The sequence below is a fragment of the Salmo salar genome, chromosome 26, assembly GCF_965601325.2.
Source record: "Salmo salar chromosome 26, fSalSal1, whole genome shotgun sequence".
Taxonomy (NCBI): domain Eukaryota; kingdom Metazoa; phylum Chordata; class Actinopteri; order Salmoniformes; family Salmonidae; genus Salmo; species Salmo salar.
The window spans coordinates 22,666,491-22,689,255 of record NC_138316.1 but is presented as its reverse complement, the minus strand read 5'-3'; the positions used below and the strand labels follow the sequence as shown (position 1 = coordinate 22,689,255).

The window sequence follows — 22,765 nt, the reverse complement described above, 5'->3', positions numbered from 1 at the left end:
CATGGCATTGGACAGGAAGGACTTTTGTGTGGGTGGATGACTCAACAACATTCCTCAATAGGCTGAGGTCTGATTCTTTACATTTCCCCACGAATGTTCACTTGTCAACTTCACCTCATGGATTTAAAATAATTACACTGGTGAAAGGAATCTGGTGAAAACTCCCTCCCCCATGCTTGCACCAATCCAATGCTTTTAAAATGCATGAGAAGCAGTGATTGGGTGAGTTAGTTTTGCATGGCCCGGTGTCCCGGTGGGTGGATATTTCACTTAAGGACCAATGGAACGGTCTAAAATGTGCCAACTCCGCCCACCCAGGGCACCGGTCCATGCAAAACCAACTTTCCCAATGAGTGAAAGATGGGTGGCAAATTGAAATAAAATGATTGTGTTATGCATCTGAAATGAAAAGGTAAAAAATAATCCTATAATCGTTTCTTAGGAACTGTGCAAAATGCAGGAGACATGAAAAACACTTCCTGAGGTGTAACTTCAATTCTAAAGTAAATAGATACATATCCTTGTTGAAATGTAAGACCAGGTTAGCAAGAAACCATTCTAATAGGTAGTTGTAGTTGGATAGGTGTGTAGAAGTCTATACTAGCACTGTCAAGGGCTGTAATTCCCCTGCAGCAAACCTTGGTGCATATTCTTGTAATGGGCATTATTACATGGATTCATGTCAGGTCACACTGATAACACTAGACCTTTAATAAAGTATGCATACTCTGAGGCAATGTACACTGAGTGTACAAAACACCTTTCCAAGACATAGACTGACCAGGTGAAAGCTATGACCCTTATTGTCACTTGTTAAATCCACATCAATCAGTGTAGATGAAGGGGAGGAGACAGGTTAAAGAAGGATGTTTAAGCCTTGAGACAATTGAGGCATGGATTGTGTATGTGTGCCATTCAGAAGGTGAATGGGCAAGACAAAAAATGTAAGTGCATTTGAATGGGATATGATAGTAGGTGCCAGGCGAACCGTTTTGTGTAAAAACTGTAACGCTGCTGGGTTTTCCACGCTGAAAAGTTTCCTGTGTGTATCAAGAATGGTCCACCAGCCAAAGGACATCCAGCCAACTTGACACAACTGTGGGAAGCATTGGAGTCAACATGGGCCAGCATCACTATGGAACCCTTCAACACCTTGTAGAGTCCAACTCAATATTAGGAAGGTGTTCTTAATGTTTTGTGCACTCAGTCTATATGCTAACTATCCAGAGGGGCATACATGTACAGATTAGGGTTATTCCCCAACATAAGGGGATTTACTGTCTGAGGCTTCAAAACACAACACACACTAACCAAAAACATATACATTTGAATGAGACATGAAACATTACACGTTATAACGTTTCCGACTTCTTCTTTGATTTCACAACGTAGCCCTAGCGCCCTTCATCCTTAACATGATGTTGTTTCTCTCCCTCAAACTACACTTACCAAAGTGGGTTACACAATTCATACATAGCTACACCACATGGCTAGAAACGTTACAAAAGGTATCTCTTAACCATCCTTGTTACCTCTATTGCATTACATTTGTACAAATGTTCAAAAAGTCCAATCATACATACATAACACAGATATGGAACAGCCAGACCAAAGCAGGGTGTTTCCTCCAGGGAGCCCATGGCCTGTTGATGAGGACTACTGGTCTGCTGATGATTGCTAATGTCTGAAGCTTCAACTAGAAAAAAAAACAATTACACAACACAGATAGTCGGTGCATGACAACTTCAGATGAGTGCTTCGACATGAGAACTGCTGGTCAGCTCTGACTTCACTAGGACGTGACTTTTGCACCTGTTTTGTCAAAAGGGGATAAAGTCCACAAAGCTACAATATGGAACAGTCTTTATTTACACCCTCAATATATTCATCTTAGCTATTTCTTCTACTTTCTATGATAATTCTCTCTGGGAAGAGGACAGGTGCAAATGCTAAGTATAGCTGGGCCTAAATCTGCTCCATCTTGCGGAGGACAGGAGAGGCTGCGGCCCAGGTCCAGGTCTAGTCCGTAAATACAGATCAGTGGTGCTGGGCTTTGCCCCCACTGGAGCCGGGCTGCAGGTTGGAGCGCAGCTTATTCATGCAGTTGAGAGTGTCCAGCAGGAACGACCGTGTCGTGTTAATCTCCATCAGTCAGGTTGTCCAGCTGGAGAGGGAAAGATGGAGAGGGGGATAAAAAGAGAAGAGAATGTAAATATGGGAGAAAATAATGTTTCTACACAAAGTTCACACATTTAACAACATATACAGATGCATTCATCTAACTATGCTTTACTTCTATCATCTTATTAATGCCAAGTCTTTCTTGCTGTAAAAGTGTGTTGGGACCGTTGTGTAAATGTATGTGAAATAAAGTTGGATTGAGGGAGTTTGTTTTGCTTGAATTTCTTGTTTTCACATGCAAAACTGTTTGCTCTTGATATAAACCCATGTATCACTTTATCTGCCTTTCCAGACTAGACTATGTTTCTGAACAATTTATCATGCTGCCTTGTTGACAATATGACCCGGTGGCGCCGACTACTGTTCCATTTGAGCAGGGCGGTCGGCCCTCATCGGTTTTGCTCAGTCACATGAGGGGCCATAACCTGGTTCTAATAAAACTTCCTCAGTGATTGATTGATACCTTGGTGTGTGCTTCCTGCTGGCTGAAGAAGCTGTCAGTGGAGAGGCGGAGTTTGGCGATGCGCGTGTCCCAGATGTCCTTCACCAGTACAGATCTCATCCGCTTTGGGAATGTTATCAGATGCACTGCAGAGAAACAGGGATATATGAAAACACACTGAACACACAATTAGGAGCCACCTTCCAATTCCAGTCAAGTTATAAGTCAATAGCTATAACCAAACTAAGCCAATATATCCAAGCTTAAAGTTAGGAAGTGTAGGATGATATTGACTGATTGAGCAGCAGCTTGGTCCGCTCCATGTAGTATGGACTGGGGACAGGGGTGAATGTGTCTTCCTTCCTCTCTAGCTCTCTTATCTCCTCCAGTTTCTCTGCACACAGATGAAAAAGGAAAGAATTTCAGCTATGGTTTAAGTAGAGGTACCATCTTTGTAGAGAATATATTAACAGATCATTTATACATATTGATATTTAACCAGGACTATGATAAACCCTCTGAGAGACACCTGTCTCCTTAACTTACCTATATCCATCCACTCTGGTGGCACAATCCTGCATTTCTGCCTCTGTTTCAGATTGAGGGCCTGCCACACAGGCACGTCGACTGGTAGCCCTGGGTTAAAAGGACCAAGACCGCCCTGGAGACAGAAATCCACTTCCGAGTCATACTTGGCAGAATGTAAACAAACGTACAGTATCAGTAACGTTAGCTAGTTAGCCATGTCCCATCCCCATGGATCTGACAGAAAAACATGGGAGCCTGGAGTGTAGCTAACTAGTTAGATAGCTAGTAAATTACTGTGGGCTATATTCATGTAGCTAGCTAACGTTAGCAGTTATGAATTAGCTAGTTATTAAACAACATCCGTGATCAGGCCAGAAAAATAGCCTGGTTAGCAAGTTCATGTGATACTAGCTAGCAAGCTAGGCTAACGTCGTAACTAAACAAGAAACTGGTTTGAAGTTAACCAACTCTCTCAGCACATATCAAAGTTACAGAGATGAATATCCATATATTTAGATGTCTTTCTTTCATTGATCCTATATTCTGAGCCCCTTCTCTCTATGTTTCCTAGTCTGTCTACAAAATTCAAATTAAAGGCACAACATATTTAAAGGGATGACTTAAAATAAATAAATCCTATTGAATGAAAACTCCACGAGAAAATATGTTGGCCAGCAAATGGGAAGGTTTTCAGCGTCGAATGTAATGTATTCAGCACATGCAAGGGAACCACCTCAAATGTTCTACTGCTTAAGCTCCTGTTCCGCTTATAGAATATTAGCTCTAAAGTATTGTGGAGCTCCTGCACCTAAATGTAAACAGTAATGGCACCCAAACTGAGTACCGACACCTATTTCAGTCCAAGCACTGGATAAATCAGACTAACTACTGAGAAGTACTGTCGGAATTGGGCCCTATGGTAGTAGTTCCATCATATTCTCTGATAGGTTATGGAAAGTTCTTTGGGGTAGGGACTCTTTCAGGAATCATTTTTTCACCAGACCATTTGTCATGGCCCCTTACTTCTACCAGGGATGGTTTAGAATAAACTTTTCTATACTGTCTCAGCTTCTATATCTTGTCTTGATGGACCCTCATAGATTGGAAAGTATTTTCTGGACTCCCAAGTGGGTGGCACAGCGGTCTAAGGCACTGCATTGCAGTGCTTGAGGCATCATTACAGACCCAGGTTCGATCCCAGGCTGTGTCACAACCAGCTGTGACTGGGAGTCCTATAAGGAGGCGCACAATTGTCCGGGTTAGGGGAGGGTTTGGCCGGGGAGGTTTTACTTGGCTCATTACACTCTAGCGACTCCTTGTGGTGGGCCGGGCGCAGGCTGACCACGGTCATCAGTTGAATGGTGTTTTCGCCAACACATTGGTGCAGCTAGCTTCCAGGTTAAGCGGGCAGGTGTTAAGAAGCGCAGTTTGGCGGGTCATGTTTCGGAGGACACATGACTCGACCTTTGCCTCTCCCGAGCCCGTTGGGGAGTTGCAGCAATGAGACAAGATTGAAAAAGGAGGGTAAAAAATAAATGAAAATGGGAAGTATTTTCCATTAATATCCACTGTATGCTGTCTCAACCCAAAGTGATGGAACACTGCTTCCTAAATTGAACACCTAACTCATTCAGATATATGGATCCGTCAAGTGTGTTGGGCAGCGCTAGGGTAAGGGAGTGATTTTAGAAAAAGGCATTAAAAAACATGCACAATATCTGAAAAGGTTAAATTTTATTTGTACATTCAGTCCAAACATTTTTTTAACAAAAAGGTTTAACATATCAAAACCTCACAAATTATTTTACTTAGGCTTTTATATCTTAATCCAACCCGAAATATATAATTCATGAATCAATAATAATAACATGGACATTTAGCAGATGCTTTTATCCCAAGTGACTTACAGTTTATTACTTATGCAATAACAAGGTTCATTTCAGCAAATAAAGTAAAGAATAATCAGATCATCTTTTAACAAATAAATACTAAGCTATCTCTTATAAGAAAAACAGGAGGGAAACAGTTCAGAGAATATAAACATTAAGACTTAATAGGTTGTGAAAAAAAAAAACATCTCTTGTTGATTACAATTCTGTAATATTTCAATAAGTCAAATCTCAGAACAATAATTTATAATGTCTATCATCTCTGTAACACTACTATTTCTGAAGAACCTAAAGTATCAATATAAGTGTAAATAAATGATATTCATGTTTCCCTACCATTCAGAATTACGCATACATCTTCATTAACTATTAGCATACAAAAACCGTACTCAAAAAACGAGAAAGAAAATTAACACATTGCATTGAATGACACCAAGGTCTTGATCACCTTGATCCTCCCTACTACGGGAACAAAGATCCCAATGGTACCTGTGTCCTGCTTGCCCATGAAAATAGACTGGCCAATGCTCCGAAAGCTCTCTTCCCTGTGAGAGCAATTCACTGGGAACAAAGACTTAGCATTCAGCACTTAGCATTCCTGCGCTACAGTAGTATTAGCACGTCCAACGCCGTTTTGGCCGCAATGTCTTTGTCTAGTGCAGTGCAGTCACTCGGGTTGGAGGCTTAGCACAGGTGCAGGACAGACTTGTTGATCTCAGGGTTTGTCCAGTCATTCCTGAGGTCGTCGAGGTGATTGTCGAAGTCAATCAGGCTCTCGTAGGACCTGCCCTCCAGCAGAGCCGACGTGATCTTCTGAGCCTCACACCAGTCCTCAAAGCAGTCCCTGGAACACACACAAACCAACACTCCAGAACCTCAGCTCCACGTTCGAGAATCACAAATCAAATTGCATTTGTTACATGCACCGAATATAACTGGTGTAGACTTCACCTTGAAATGCTTGCTTACGAACCCTTCCCAACAACACAGTTTAAAAATAAAACAAGAGGAATAAAATAAAATACACAAGAAGTGAGTATCAGTACCAGATCAATGTGGAACTATATACAGGGAGTATCAGTACCAGATCACTGTGGAACTATATACAGGGAGTATCAGTACCAGATCACTGTGGAACTATATACAGGGAGTATCAGATCACTGTGGAGCTATATTTGATTTTATTTTTTACCTTTATTTAACTAGGCAAGTCAGTTAAGAACAAATTCTTATTTTCAATGACAGCCTTGTTCAGGAACAGAACGACAGCTTGGGGATTTGAACTTGCAACCTTTCGGTTACTAGTCCAATGCTCTAACCACTAGGCTACGCTGCCACCCCATATACAGGGAGTATCAATACCAGATCACTGTGGAACTATATACAGGGAGTATCAGTACCAGATCACTGTGGAACTATATACAGGGAGTATCAGTACCAGATCAATGTGTAACTATATACAGGGAGTATCAGTACCAGATCAATGTGGAGCTATATACAGGGAGTATCAGTACCAGATCAATGTGTAACTATATACAGGGAGTATCAGTACCAGATCAATGTGGAGCTATATACAGGGAGTATCAGTACAGGGAGTATCAGTACCAGTATATACAGGGAGTATCAGTACCAGATCAATGTGCAGAGGTACAAGGTATTTGAGGTAGATATGTACATGAAGGCAGGGTAAAGTAACTAGGCATCAGGATATATAATAATAAGAGTAAAATAAATATCTACCACAGTGGGTTCTATTTCACTAACAGATATTGGCATAGTACACCATGTCGTTCCAAATCTTTTTGGATAAATGGCTATTCAGTAGCTGTGATATATCTATCCCACATGACATATTAGGTCAGCTCAGGAACACTTACACATTACAGTCCCTGCATTTCCACTTGTTTTCATGGTGGTCATAGATGGCTAATATGGGCTCATAGCAGCCCATGGTGAATCTGGTGCTGTCCACCTGAGGAACACAACATTATTAGAGATATGGTGGTCAGTGTAGGTCTTATGTGTGAATTCAGTAATGTGGCAGTTCTGATACTGGACAGCTAATAGAGGATTACCATAATCATTGCTGCTTCGCTGAAGTTCTCTGCAATCCTGGCCCCAACTTTTTCAGCAACCTGGTTAGGTCTGTGGGAGTCAAAAGAAGACTGAGTACATTGTGTATCATATCAACACAACTCTCCACAGAGCTTGAAAGGGATCCTGTATCAAAATCTTGTTACCTGAAGTCCTTTGTGCGCTCATTGGCTTGGTAATACCCAGCTATGACATATTTGTTCTCTTTACACCACGTGTCAATCTGGAAGTGGGGAAAGAAAAAAATATATTAGCTTGTTTGACTAGCTGACTAAACTCAACACCACTGTGAAGGACGTTTCTTATAAACTCCACCAATGGACACGTTGAAACAGGTTGAAACATCAGAAACTTCTTTCACCATGATGTTGAGTTTAGCTTGACGCGTCAGCAGGACTTCAACAGGCCCAGTAACTTGCAGTGGTGAACATGCAGTGGAGTAACATTAACATTTTTGAAACATGACATGTGAATAGAAGATAAAGACGATCAATTCACTCACCAATGTAAGTGCCACTTCCAGCATAGGTGCTAATGCAAGTGTGCCGTGGAATAGTGGTATACAATCCACACAGAGGATTGGAGTGGAGTGGCTGTCTTTTTTCTTCTCCTTCTGTTTCTCAGCAACCAGTAATCCGTTCACGGCGCAATGAGGATATTTAGCAGCATGCAAAAGCATCTTGCAATAAGCCTGAGTTGTCAATTTAATACTCATTCTCATTTCGAGATAAACACTAAACTAGCTAATTGTACAAGGATGGTCTGGAGACTGCTAGCTTGACAGCTAGCCAACGGATATCATACCCGATACCACAGAGAGACAGTGACAGCTCTGCCAGGTTGACTACGGTAATCGAGTCTCTTGTAACTAGCTACCTACATAAAGGTCACTTTTCGTGAATGTTACAGTGCATTAATGTTGTATGTTGGTCACGACGGTAACGTTATATCATACTACAAATGTACGCTGCTTGGCTTCTCTCTGGTGGTTTGCACCGGTACCATACTACACACGCACACACACCGCTGTGAAACAGGCAAGAATAACTAAGTACTTCCGGGTAACGGATTTTTGGAATACTTCAGAATAAAAATCCAGCCCTGTATACTTTGTAAATTAATAACTAGGGAGAAAATTATGGAAAATGTGCACAATTATCGATACATCGTATACTACTTATCATACAAAGAATAATGAAAAGTAATTATATAAGACATGTCATTTATTTGTTGATATGTTTATTTTTTTAAAGCCTAAATGGTCATCAATGTTTTTTGTGTGAGTACTCATTTATTGCACATTATAAAAGTATCTGTACGTTGTGTCACAGTAAAATGGGGTTCCACTCTACTCAGGAGCACTTCTAGTTTCCAAATCCACAGAGTTTACACCCAGAGGAGCATCACTGCTGATTTGGTGGACTTTAAATCCAGTGTCCAATATGACAAATCTGTTTTATTTAAGTTGATGGGCCACTCTATAAGGCCCACCAAATGAGCTGTGACACTCCTCTGGATGTAAACTCTATGGATTTGGAAACTTTGAGTGCTCCTAAGTAGAATGGGTTGTGTACTACAGTGCAAAAAGAAAAACGTACTGAACAGTGTTCAATATGAATGGGTTAATTAAGAATGGTATTTACAAGTGTTTTTGAAAGTTGATTATTATAATTATTATAATATTATTGATATTGTTATTACTTTTAGTATTAATAGTAGCATTATAAATCATGTTTTGTTATTTATTACTGTTCTTACCATGATAACTATTTAGTCATCATTAGTTTTATCTCAATCTCTTCATTCAAAGACTCAGCCATGGACACTCTTACTGACAGTTGTGGCTGCTTTGTGATGTATTGTTGTCTCTACCTGCTTGCCCTTTGTGCTGTTGTTTGGGCCCAATAATGTTTGTACCCTGTTTTGTGCTGCTACCATGTTGTGCTTCTGCCATGTTTTTGTCATGCTGTGTTGCTACCATGCTATGTTGTTGTCTTAAGTCTCTCTTTATAGTTTTTTGTTGTCTGTCTTCTCGTGATTTGCCTTTTGTCCTATATTTTTTATTTAATTTATTTTTAATCCCAGCACCCGTGACCAGCAGGAGGCCTTTTGTCTTTTGGTAGGCCGTCATTGTAAATAGGAATTTGTTCTTAACTGACTTGCCTAGTTAAATAAAGGTTACATAAAATTAATTGTAATACTGTTAACAATAATGTCAATGCTATAATATTATTTGTGCTATAATGGCGATTAACTGTATTGCTTTTCCACAAAATTCTAAGTCTGCTAGCATTTCCTGAAAATGTTACGAATTTCGACCATTTGTATAATTTTTCCCCATCTTCATTGCGAAACTTTTATTTAAAGTAAAATCACCGAGGTCACGGCCTTATTCTTGCTAGGTCTTGCTTATTCTTGCTGGCGGGACGAAGGTAGCACACACCCGGGTTGAATCCCACACCATATGGCAGGCCACAAACACCATTTTGGTTCATCTCAGGGCACACCGCGTGACAGGAAGAATGCCAATGCTGCGCAACATGGTAGCGAATGAACACCAGTTTCGCTACATTAATGTTGTAAAAGTTCGAATTCAATTGCACAGCTAAATGAATCACCACTCACATAATTTTACAAACATATTTTAACATGTATATAATAGTGTGACTACATTTGACCTACCACAGTTTCCCATAATCCCTCACTATGCACGTATTTCCGGTTAATCACACTTCCTTTATGGTTTTTGGAGCGTCGGCGAAAGGAGAAAAAGTAAGAGATGTCGGGTGAATTTTCTAAATTATTAGACGTCTGATATACAGCTATCATAGAACATATTATATAGTTTTTTAAAATGAAGATAAACATGCTACATGTCTGCTGTGTAATCAGCAATGGATTTGACAATGTTTCCGAAAGAGCCGAGTGAAGAGATTGACATTGATATTGACATTGTAAAGAGGCAGACAAGACAAGGGGCGAATATGCAATGGTTGGCTAGGCTAGCTAGCATCCTAGCTAACGTTAGTTAAGGTGCCCTTTTCCTGTATGTAGTATAATGTTTTGTGGGTATTCCTCCTCATAGTCATTTGTAATGTTACTGTGGAGTTTAGACCGGAGCAGGAATATTATACAAGGAATAACATGTTGGATGTCTGCAATGTATTTGACCTTGTGCCAGTTAGCGATGATTAGCATCGTTAGTAGCTAGAAGGCTCACACTCAAGCTAACGGGGCGCTGTATTGAGATCACTGCGTAGTCATATTGATACTCCTCAATTGTAACACAGATTTTTGGAAGCAATAGAAATGCAATTTTTTTTATTTCGCCATTCGTTTTTGACACGTTAATTCTATTAGACATCTTCATGCATACTTTTACATTGAGAGCGAAGTAAACAATTTCCTAATATATTTGTTTAGTACTAATGTTACTGTCCAACAACAAATATACTTAAATACATACAATTTTGTCTCTCAATGACCAATACATAGGCTGCAGTCCAAACACTTAAAAGACAGATTATCCCCTCAACCGCTCAAATATTAAGTGGACACTTTTGATGACATATCATGACGTCTGACGAGTGTACACTTGCAGGGTGAGGAAGGAATGATTTTTAAATGGGGATTTTTTTCTGTAAGGCTATTAAGACTCTATACAAATGGTAACAGCTCTATCAAATTGAAATATGGCACCTCACCTAGATTTGAGTTAAAGAGAGGAATTAGGCAAGGTTGTCCTATCTCTCCGTACCTGTTTTTATTAATTACCCAACTTCATACAAATTCTTTAAATAATAGTCCTGTACAAGGTATTTCCATAGCTGGTAAATAAATTATTATAAGCCAGCTGGCTGACGATACTACACTTTTTCTGAAAGATGCTAACCAAATTCCCATATCGATCAATGTGATACAAACCTTTTCCAAAGTGTCTGGTCTATATCTTAACATTAATAAATGTGAACTCATGGCTGTCAAGATTGTGTGACACCTTCATATTATGGTATTCCAGTTAAGAAGAACTTACATATTTAGGCATAATCATTACAAAGGATCAGAAGTCAGGATCAGAAGATGCTTACAAAATTTTAACCCTCTTATTTAAAAAACACAGAAGAAGTTAAATCAATGGCTACAGAGGGACTTAACTTTAAAAGGAAGAGACCTTCAGCCTTGGTTATTATGAATCTCTAGATTAACATATGGCGCTCTATCTTTATATCTTGACGGTAAAATAAGCAAGGAGATAGACCAGATGCTTTTCAACTTTCTGTTGGGAAACCGTACCCATTAAATTAGGAGAACTGTTGTAATGAACACTTATGAGAATGGTGGGCTGAATTTTCTGGACTTTACTACCTTAAATAATACTTTTAAGATCAATTGAATAAAACAATTCCTAAGAAGACCCACTTCTATGTGGATTTTTTTCCCTCGTCATGTCTTCTCTACTTTTGGTGGCCTTAACTTCATGTTGGTTTGCAATTATAATATTGACAAAGTTCCACTGAAACGTTCTGCTTTTCATCGGCAGGTTCTCTTGTCATGGTCCTAATTTATGCTTATACATTTTCTCTACACAGATATTATATATGGAATAATCGGGATATATTGTATAAAAATACTTTTTTGTTTTTAGAATATTGGTTCCGAAATAATATCCTATTGGTGAGCCAACTGGTAAATAATATACTATTGGTGAGCCAACTGGTAAATGCAGAGGGTCTTTTACTTAGTTATAAGGAATTGTTATCACTTTACAAGGTCCCTGAAACACCTAAACATTTTGCAATTGTTTTAGATGATATTCCCTCAGGTGTTGCTTTATTATTCAGAAACGTTTCAAGACCTGACCCTCAGAGCCTACCTTCCATTGACCCTGTTGACTCATCAGTAGGAAAGATTTGTTTCTCTTTTGGTCCATTTAACAGCGATACGAACCTTGTTTCAGCAGGATGTTGAATCTATACCATATGTCATGCCTTTTTGGAATGGATTTATTGATAATATCTGGTGGAAAAAAGTTTGGATGTTGCCACACACATACCTACTTGTTAACAAAATTAAGGAAGTTTCCTTTAAAATGATTCATAAATATTATCCTGCCAACCACTATATGAAGAAGTTTAAGGAAAACATCAACTGAAATTGTTCCTTTTGTAATGACCACCCAGAAACAGTGTTGCATCTTTTTTGGCATTATATTCATGTAAGAAAACTGTGGCAAGACATCAGTAGATTTATAATTGAACACATTTATGAAGATCTTACACTATTGTGGAGAGATGTACTGCTTGGATTCTTTACCTACGATAGAAATAAGCTGAAACATTTTTATGTAATTCATTTCATTATTTCTACAATTTCCAAAAGCTAACCAAACAAAAACATCATTACTTTTACGAGACGTGTTTGTGCCATCATGTACATTAGTAGCACAATTTCTAACCTTTTTACATTAGTTTTTACTTCCACTTGTATGTTCACTTCTCCATTGATGTTATTAAGTTTTGGCGGATTTTTCTTAGCGGATGTAACGTTACAACCGCAACGTAAGCCCCTCTGCTAAGAAAAGTCATCCAAAACTTAAAAACATCAATGGAGAAGTGAACATACAAGTGTAAGAAAAAACAATTGTAAAAAGGTTAGAAATTGTGCTACTAATACACAAACATGTCGCATAAAAGTAATGATGCTTTTGTTTGGTTAGCTTTTGGAAATTGTAGAAATATAACATTTTCCTTCAGAACTTCCAGCTAGGCAGCCTAACGTTAGTTAGCTAATTCATTTGCTAGCTATCATACAGTAGGCGTATATGAATACTTATATAGTTAATATAAGTAGACATGCAATCATAATTGACTGTAGTGCATATAAAGCACCCACAAGCTACCGGTGGCTGAAAACACAATCATCGCAGGATGAACGAGCGACTAATCTCCGGGCAAGGGTGGTCCATTTAAAAATCATTGCTCGCCCCTTGCCCTGCAAGTGTATTCTCGTCAGACATGATACGTCATCAGAAGTCTCCACTTAATATTTGAGGGGATAGGGTGCGTCTTTTACATCTGCGTTGCTTGCTGTTTGGGGTTTTAGGCTTGGTTTCTGTATAGCACTTTGACATCGGGTGATGTAAAAAGGGCTTTATAAATAAATTATATTTTAAGTGTTTGGACTGCAGCCATAGAATCAGCAATCCAGGGTTTATATACTTCATTGGTTTGAACCAGTACCTGGGCTTGAGGAGACAATCAGATCCTTCAATTCAAAGTCATATTAGCCAGTACTCAACAATATATGGGGTTTCATAGAGCAACTATCGTCATTACTGCCGTTACGCATGGTTTGTACTTACAAAAAAGGTCAAAGTAAAATAACTATTTTGTTGACCTTTTTTGTAAGTGCATGCCATGCATAACATCAATAATAACGATAGTAGTTCTGCGAAACTCCATATTTTGATGAGTCTAGAACGCATTTTGACATAATTCAAGTTTGCAGAGCTGGCTAATGGGACTTTGAACTGAAGGATCCTGGGCATCGGAGGAAATCTCATCATATTCATCCTCTCCTCAAGCCCAGGTACTAGTTCAGCTAACATTAGCTTAGGTTGAATAGAACTCATTATTTTCAACATAGACGTTAGCTAGCTACAGTGAGGGAAAAAAGTATTTGATCCCCTGCTGATTTAGTACGTTTGCCCACTGACAAAGAAATGATCAGTCTATAATTTTAATGGTAGGTTTATTTGAACAGTGAGAGACAGAATAACAACAACAACAAATCCAGAAAAACACATGTCAAAAATGTTATAAAATGATTTGCATTTTAATGAGGGAAATAAGTATTTGACCCCTCTGCAAAACATGACTTAGTACTTGGTGGCAGAACCCTTGTTGGCAATCAGAGGTCAGGCGTTTCTTGTAGTTGGCCACCAGGTTTGCACACATCTCAGGAGGGATTTTGCAGATCTTCTCCATGTCATTAAGGTTTTGAGTAGAGGTCGACCGATTATGATTTTTCAACGCCGATACCGATTATTGGAGGACCAAAAAGGCCGATGCCGATTAATCGGCCAATTATTATTGTGATTTTTTTTTTTTATATGTCTAATATATATATATATATATATATATATATATATATATATATATATATATATATATATATATACACACACACACAGCTCTGAAGTGACAACGATACTGAAGAGTCTGCTTAGGAGACAAATACTCTCAACTGAGTTGAAGTTACCTGTGATGAATGCTGAAAACAAAAACTGTAATTTCTATATGCAGGAAATCCTATTTTAATAATGGGCATGGTAAGAAATTGTCATTTATTCCATAGGATATTTTTAGATTAACTTAAAATAAGGTCTGTGTTTGGTTTAGGCTTATACCAACTTGCCAATTTTATAACTGTGTAGATATCCATAGGATATAACTCTGATCAATATAAGCGAAGAGAATTTTTTTTGTAGAGTGGATTTATGAAAATATGTTGACAAACGTTACCTAGTGAGATTTACACGGGTATCAAAACGCCGAGGCGGTTTAAGCGCAAAACGCAGACCTTATTTGAAGTAGATCAAGACATTCTCTATGGAAGACATGAACGGTAAAATAACGAAGGAACCCCTTTCAAGTTCAGCCGCAAGTTATTACAGGAATTATGGCGCGTCGACTATTTCTCTCTAAACCATATACCTTTGACTATTACGAGCCTGCTGCTGCCTACCACCGCTCAGTCAGACTGCTCTATCAAATATCAAATCATAGACTTAACGATAATATAATAAACCTTAGTTTCCTGATTTGACCATATTAATGACCTATCATCTCGAAAACATTATTCTTTCAGTGACATACGGAACCGTTCCGTATTTTATCTAACGGGTGGCATCCATAAGTCTAAATATTCCTGTTACATCGCACAACCTACAATGACATTTCATAGTTCCGTAAAATTCTGGCAAATTAGTTCGCAACGAGCCAGATTCCGTATACCCTGATTCTGCGTGCAACGAACGCAAGAGAACTGACACAATTTCACCTGGTTAATATTGCCTGCTAACCTGGATTTCTTTTAGCTAAATATGCAGGTTTAAAAATATATACTTCTGTGTATTGATTTTAAGAAAGGCATTGATGTTTATGGTTAGGTACAGTCGTGCAACGATTGTGCTTTTTTTTGCAAATGCGCTTTTGTTAAATCATCCCCGTTTGGCGAAGTCTGCTGTCTTTGTTAGGAAGAAATAGTCTTCACAGTTCGCAACAAGCCAGGTGGCCCAAACTGCTGCATATACCCTGACTCTGTTTGCAAGAGAAGTGACACATTTTCCCTAGTTAAAAGAAATTCATGTTAGCAGGCAATATTAACTAAATATGCAGGTTTAAAAATATATACTTGTGTATTGATTTTAAGAAAGACATTGATGTTTATGGTTAGATACACGTCGGAGCAAAGACAGTCCTTTTTCGCGAATGCGCACCACATCGATTATATGCAAAGCAGGACAGGCTAGATAAACTAGTAATATCATCAACCATGTGTAGTTAACTAGTGTTTATGATTGATTGATTGTTTTTTTATAAGATAAGTTTAATGCTAGCTAGCAACTTACCTTGGCAACGTAAAGCAGGTGGTTAGAGCGTTGCGCTAGTTAACGTAAGGTTGCATCCCCAAGCTGACAAGGTAAAAATCTGTCATTCTGCCCCTGAACAAGGCAGTTAACCCACCGTTCCTAGGCCGTCATTGAAAATAAGAATGTGTTCTTTAACTGACTTGCCTAGTTAAATAAAGGTTTAAAAAAATAAAAAAAGCATTAAAAAAATCGGTGGCCAAAAATACCGATTGTTACGAAAACTTGAAATCAGCCCTAATTAATCGGCCATTCCGATTAATCGGTCGACCTCTAGTTTCGAGGCTGACGTTTGACAACTCGAACCTTCAGCTCCCTCCACAGATTTTTTTTATGGGATTAAGGTCTGGAGACTGGCTAGGCCACTCCATGACCTTAATGTGCTTCTTCTTGAGCCACTCCTTTGTTGCCTTGGCCGTGTGTTTTGGGTCATTGTCATGCTGGAATACCCATCAACGACCCATTTTCAATGCCCTGGCTGAGGGAAGGAGGTTCTCACCCAAGATTTGACAGTACATGGCCCTGTCCATCGTCCCTTTGATGCGGTGAAGTTGTCCTGTCCCCTTAGACGAAAAACACCCCCAAAGCATAATGTTTCCACCTCCATGTTTGACGGTGGAGATGGTGTTCTTGGGGTCATAGGCAGCATTCCTCCTCCTCCAAACACGGCGAGTTGAGTTGATGCCAAAGAGCTACATTTTGGTCACATCTGACCACAACACTTTCACCCAGTTGTCCCCTGAATCATTCAGATGTTCATTGGCAAACTTCAGACGGGCAGGGGGACCTTGCGGGCGCTGCAGGATTTCAGTCCTTCACGGCGTAGTGTTACCAATTGTTTTCTTGGTGACTATGGTCCCAGCTGCCTTGAGATCATTGACAAGATCCTCCCGTGTAGTTCTGGGCTGATTCCTCACCGTTCTCTTGATCATTGCAACTCCATGAGGTGAGATCTTGCATGGAGCCCCAGGCCAAGGGAGATTGACAGTTCTTTTGTGTTTCTTCCATTTGCGAATAATCGCACCAACTGTTGTCACCTTCTCACCAAGCTGCTTGGCGATGGTCTTGTAGCCCATTCCAGCCTTGTGTAGGTCTACAATCTTGTCCCTGACATCCTTGGAGCGCTCTTTGGTCTTGGCCATGGTGGAGAGTTTGGAATCTGATTGATTGATTGCTTCTGTGGACAGGTGTCTGTTTTACAGGTAACAAGCTGAGATTAGGAGAACTCCCTTTAAGAGTGTGCTCCTAATCTCAGCTCTTTACCTGTATAAAAGACACCTGGGAGCCAGAAATCTTTCTGATTGAGAGGGGGGTCGAATACTTATTTCCCTCATTAAAATGAAAATCATTTTATAACATTTTTGACATGCGTTTTTCTGGATTTTTTGTTGTTGTTATTCTGTCTCTCACTGTTCAAATAAACCTACCATTAAAATTATAGAGTGATCATTTCTTTGTCAGTGGGCAAACATACTAAATCAGCAGGGGATCAAATACTTTTTTCTCCTCACTGTATCTATTAGCCTGTCTGATGTTACCATTGAAACGTATGGTTAATATAAGCTTGAAATGTCCACTGCAGATTGATGGCTAAATCGAACGATGGCTAGCTATATTTAGTTTGCGAGGCAACTTTTTAGCATAGACATTTTAGCTGGGTAACTTTATCTAGGTTAACGTAGCTAGCTAGTTTTTCCTCTTTTTTTGACAGTTCTGTTTCTTAGATTTTATTTTTTACAAAAACTGGTTGCTAGCTATGTGTGCTTGAGCAGTGACCATAACTAGTTGCTTAATGTCAGATTAGGGATGCGTGTAGTTTCATAAATTCTTGTTGAACTGTTGCTATTTTTCTATAAATTTAATTGACTAAGAATAAAACTAATCACACTATTTTACAAAGACCTAATGGCTAGCCGCTAGGCTATAGTTTCATGTCATCAGAATAACTTCTTTGTGATTCGTTGGTCAGTAATGTTTTGTTAGAGTAGTAGCTAGCAATATTAATTTTTCATCAAGGGTTTTCTCATACATGTTATTTTCTTTCAGAATGCTGGCCACCAGAGCTCTTAGCCTTGTTGGCAAACGTGCCATTTCCACATCAATCTGTGTACGTGGGGCACATGGTGAGTGACTATGTTGGCAGTACACACCACATACTTGACCTTCATGGTATGGACCTTTAAAAACACCCTCTGTAAATTGTACCTACCACTAAAAGGTTGGCACACGAACAATTGTCAACAATGGATAAAATACACCACCTGCAGCATGGTTTGGAGATGTACAGTAATCAGACAATACCAGCTTATTGTAGAATAAGATACGTTTTTTTAGGTAAACTGAAAAGGCAGTTGTGCGGCTCCCAAAGGCACACAGTATGTATTCGCGTATGCACATATTTGATAAGCAGGTCCCATGCAGGTTTGAATACATGTATTTATTGCTTGTGTGTGTCAGTCCTATGTAGTAACATGGTGAGTTTCCTGCAGGTGTTGCCAAGGTAGACGACTACGCTCTCCCAGCCTACTTTGACAGGCGGGAGAACCCCCTCCCAGACGTCCAGTTTGTGACAGAGCTGAGCGCAGTGCAGAAGTCCTTAAAGGAGAAGGAGAAGGGCTCCTGGGCCACACTCTCCAATGAGGAGAAGATTGCATGTAAGTGGTTTTTACCTTTGTTGTTGAATACTTGACATCTGTCAGTTTTGTTGCTTACTCAAAACAAGGCAGAAGTATTGTTTGCCTATCTGTTCTGTTAGTAGGGATATAATGATTCACCGATACGCGTCAGTCCCCGGTTCAAATGTTTAAGATGTGAGTGCATCTGTCCGTGGGAGCCCAAACCAATCCATATGTAGCATGCATCGGTAAGAAAACAATTAAAATGTTATGAATCGCCAGTTCACTAACATTTATTATGCTGTTTATTTTTTTTTTGCCTTATTCTGAAAATACCTCATCTGTTTGAATTGATGCGTCCTCTCCTTCATCCTATCAAACTTTTATGCATGTAACTGCATGTGATATCGATCTGCAAGTCAGATAACTATGTGCGCAGTGCGGGAGACTCAGCTGCTTGCGCCAACGAGAGGTAGGGCTACCCTATCCCTGTTCTAATATTCGTAGGCAACATCTGTACAGCACCTTCAGCATTAAGATGTTTTTAAAATGGCTTTTGCAATATTAAATAGGTTTTATTAATTGAGGGACAACCGATGTCATTTAGCTAGGCTTCCGTCCAATTGGTGACAGATTTTCATGCGAATATTCTCAATTGTGCATAAAAACAATATGCACAATTTCTTAACAAATTTTTCCATTAAATTGACTTGTTGAGGATAAAAGGTTGATGACGTAGTGCACATAAAAATAGCGCTTGTGCTTAAATTTCCATGTACCGAATAGAAAATACAAGTTAAGTGGGTTTCCACTGCATTTTCAGCTCTACTGATGGTTTTCTCACACAAAATGTTGCTTTATAACGTGTGTCCACTCTGGAATTGGCACGTGCGCTGTAGCCATCAGGTCACAGACACAGTGTGGGTATAGCCTACATGAGATTATTGTGGACAAAAGCAAAATTATTTTTGTCACGGCAGCCAAGCGGCAACGATCATGTCACCAGAATAAGACCCTCTATTTATTGGAAAGGAGCATTAAGCTCATCACCTGCACATTAAACACCCTGTGAAGTTCACTACTTATTTCATCTGTATCCTAATAAACTGCTTGTTTTCCTAATGTGGGAGGATCACACGTCATTGCGTGACTCCAAGTTTACTTCGATATGCTGGTTATTATATCAATATTTCCTCATTAAAGCGTTTCCACCGACATTTCAAGCATAATTAATTTACAGACACTAAAGGATCCCACCTTGTCTAGTGTGTTTTTTGACATTTGGAAAGTTTACCGCAAATTTCCCATCAGGCATGGCATACATTTTTTGGGTTCCGACAGGTACTTTACTTGCATTAAAAGGTTGGATGGAAACCTGGTTTGTGTTACCAAATGCGCTGTAGAAAATAGTTTTACTGGTGAAGCTGTGTAGGCTACCTGAGTGGACATAACTCACATCTTGCTGATTGTTTTATTTTTTCGATTGCCAGGTTCAGCGTACAAAATATTTTTGTTAGTTCTGTTTGGATTTGGTCATTTTTACTTGAACAGGGTAAAGGTGTAATTTTCATAACAAGGACAGCAATCATTTTTGCCAGCTGCACTGGTCAGAATGGGAGAATAGATCACCTCTGGTTCCAAACGGTCAAAACCATTCACTTTTGTGGCAGGTGAAATCCAAAGCTGTGTTATATTAATTGGCTATGTATGTCAAATCTAATTTCTTAAGATAAATATATACATTTTAGTAGCTCAAAATGTATCTGGTATATGACAAGTTATAGCAGTGTGGGGACAAAACATAAATTGCCCCCCGTAATCTGATAGTGGTAGATGCTCAGTCTGCCCTATGGATCAACTCACACATTACATTACACACACACGGCAGAAATACTTTTCTATCATACAGCAACGATGTTCACTCAGCTCAGAAGTCAGCTCAGTCAGATCCAACTCAGCTCCTGAGCGCCATCACTATCAGATATTAAGTTAGAATGGAAAATGAATGTGTTCATGCCATCATTGTTAATCGCATTGATTCATTACACTAATTAAATTGAATCACATCAAATCGTTTCAAACTAAAAATATTGTTCCTGTTTCGGAGCCCATGTATCTAGATGCATATTGAATCGTGCTTGTAAGGAGAGATGCACATCCTTACCCGTTAGGCTGTGTTAAATGTTATCTAACCAAAGTCTTGCATTTTCTCTTTACCCACAGTGTACCGCATTAGCTTCAAGCAGAGCTTCGCAGAGATGAACGAGGGCACAAAGGAGTGGAAATCAGTTATCGCAGGAATGTTCTTCTTTATTGGCATGACAGGACTGGTTGTCCTATGGCAGAGGAAGTTTGGTATGTCTTCTAATAAGAAAAGGAAAGGGAACATTTTATTGTGGATGTAGTCTGTGATCATTCAGTTGTAATATACTGAAAAAATATCAACGCAACATGCAACAATTTCAAAGATTTTACTGAGTTACAGTTCAAATAAGGAAATCAGTCAATTGAAATAAATAAATGAGGCCCTAATCTATTGATTTCACATGACTGGGTAGGGGTGGAGCCATGGGTGGGCCTTGGAGGGCATAGGCCCACTCACTGGGGACCCAGGCCCAGCCAATCAGAATTAGTTTTTCCCCAGAAAAGAGCTTTATTCCAGACAGATATACTCCTCAGCATCCCCCACCCACCCTCAGATGATCCTGCAGGTGAAGAAGCCGGATGTGGAGGTCCTGGGCTGGCGTGGTAACACATGGTCTATGGTTGTGAGGCCGGTTGGACGTACTGACAAATTCTCTAAAACAACGTTGGAGGCAGCTTATGGTGTAGAAATTAACATTCAATTCTCTAGCAACAGCTCTGGTGGACCTTCCTGCAGTCAGCATGACAATTGAACGCTCCCTCAACTTGAGACATCTGTGGCATTATGCTGTGTGACACAACTGCACATTTTAGTGGCCTTTTATTGTCCCCAGCACAAGGTGTACCTGTTTAATGATCATGCTCTTTGATCAGCTTCTTGATATGCCACACCTGTCAGGTGGAGGGATGATCTTGGCAAAGGAGAAATACTCGCTAATAGGCCTGTTAACAAATTTGTGCACAAAATTTGAGCAAAATAAGCTTTTTGTGGAACATTTCTGGGATATTTCAGCTCATGAAACATGGGACCAACACTTTACATGTTGCGTTTATATTTTTGTTAGGTGTACGTTGATGTTAATGGTTTTTCCACCCACCTGTTAAAAGCCATAAGTCAGCATTCTTTCTCAATGAGATAGATGTACAAGATGTTATTTATGACATAATTCAAATACTGTATTTGGCCATCAGTGCCCCTTCAAATACATGGGTTGCGTGTCTTCTCTGCCATTGTATTGCCTCAACCATAATTGGTATAACTGACAAGCAACCAGGTTGTTATTGTGAAACAATGTTCTCAATAATGATTACCTTGGTAGATAAATGTTCAATACAGACTGTTAAAGAATATATGTTAATGGGTGAACTTTGAGGCAGAGCCTAACAAGCTGTCTGTCTCGCTGCAGTGTACGGACCTGTCCCCCCCACCTTTGAGTCAGAATGGAAAGAGAAGGAGGTGCAGAGGATGCTGGACATGAGGATCAACCCCGTGGAGGGCTTCTCAGCCAAATGGGACTATGAGAACAAGGAATGGAAGAAGTAAACCAACCATCCAGAGGACCACATTACATACCATGACACCAACAAACTTACAAACATACCAATTACTTGTCTGTATTTATCGATTGTCCACATTACCTCAGTCAATACGTTTTGGAAGGTCTCTTCCTCTTAAGGTTATCATGTATTATAGAGCAAAATAAAAGTTCCTATGTTTACCCAATAGTATGTCTCCCCTTTGCTGTTATACTACCATGTTGTGGAGGGTTAAATGCCACTGGAGGAGTAGGCCCTACATGTCAATTATATGTGAAGGGCTTACTAGTACAAGGAACATCATAAACAGAGCATAGGTGTGATATTTCCACATCCATGGATTTACCCTATTTTGAAACCTGGCGCGACTTGTTTTCTTGCCTCTAAACTAATTGTGTGAATATCGTACTAGCACCATGTTTGTAGTTGCCATTTTTAAGGAATCCACACTGTAGTCCTGGATTAGGCTATGGCAGGCATGTGTGGGTTTACAGGAATTTAAAAAGCATAGGCTATTCGGTAATTCCAATACTTAAAATGCATTTCTTTAGGACATAGTACAAATAAGTAGTACTGAATGGATTGATGATAATCCTTAACAGGTCTGATGTCACGAAACCAGGCGCGGACTGGGCTGCATTACGATCCCATGTACCAATGATATAATTTATCGGGGGAAACCCGG

General features: G+C 39.5%; 2 protein-coding genes and 1 pseudogene across 3 annotated transcripts; 1 reads left to right on the top strand and 2 right to left on the bottom strand.

The window, feature by feature from the left end:
• Window positions 1-420: 420 nt before the first annotated feature.
• Window positions 421-5,548, bottom strand: LOC106587359 (DNA replication complex GINS protein PSF2-like; annotated as a pseudogene). Its single transcript, XR_014382893.1, has 5 exons — window positions 5,489-5,548; window positions 3,170-3,356; window positions 2,918-3,017; window positions 2,645-2,769; window positions 421-2,164 (listed from the first exon to the last, which is right to left on the bottom strand). The product of XR_014382893.1 is annotated as a DNA replication complex GINS protein PSF2-like (transcript).
• Window positions 5,039-8,158, bottom strand: emc8 (ER membrane protein complex subunit 8). The gene is made up of 5 exons (XM_014175712.3): window positions 7,637-8,158; window positions 7,281-7,357; window positions 7,116-7,185; window positions 6,918-7,012; window positions 5,039-5,884 (listed from the first exon to the last, which is right to left on the bottom strand). Exons 1-5 carry the CDS (start codon window positions 7,853-7,855, stop codon window positions 5,725-5,727), a joined length of 621 nt encoding a protein of 206 aa, XP_014031187.1. The 5' UTR covers window positions 7,856-8,158; the 3' UTR covers window positions 5,039-5,724.
• Window positions 8,159-9,799: 1,641 nt separating this feature from the next.
• cox4i1 (cytochrome c oxidase subunit 4I1) lies at window positions 9,800-22,269 on the top strand. The gene is made up of 5 exons (XM_014175713.3): window positions 9,800-9,906; window positions 17,831-17,907; window positions 18,274-18,438; window positions 20,623-20,754; window positions 21,951-22,269. The coding sequence occupies exons 2-5, from the start codon at window positions 17,832-17,834 to the stop codon at window positions 22,085-22,087; spliced, it is 510 nt and encodes a 169-aa protein (XP_014031188.1). The 5' UTR covers window positions 9,800-9,906; window position 17,831; the 3' UTR covers window positions 22,088-22,269.
• Window positions 22,270-22,765: the final 496 nt, after the last annotated feature.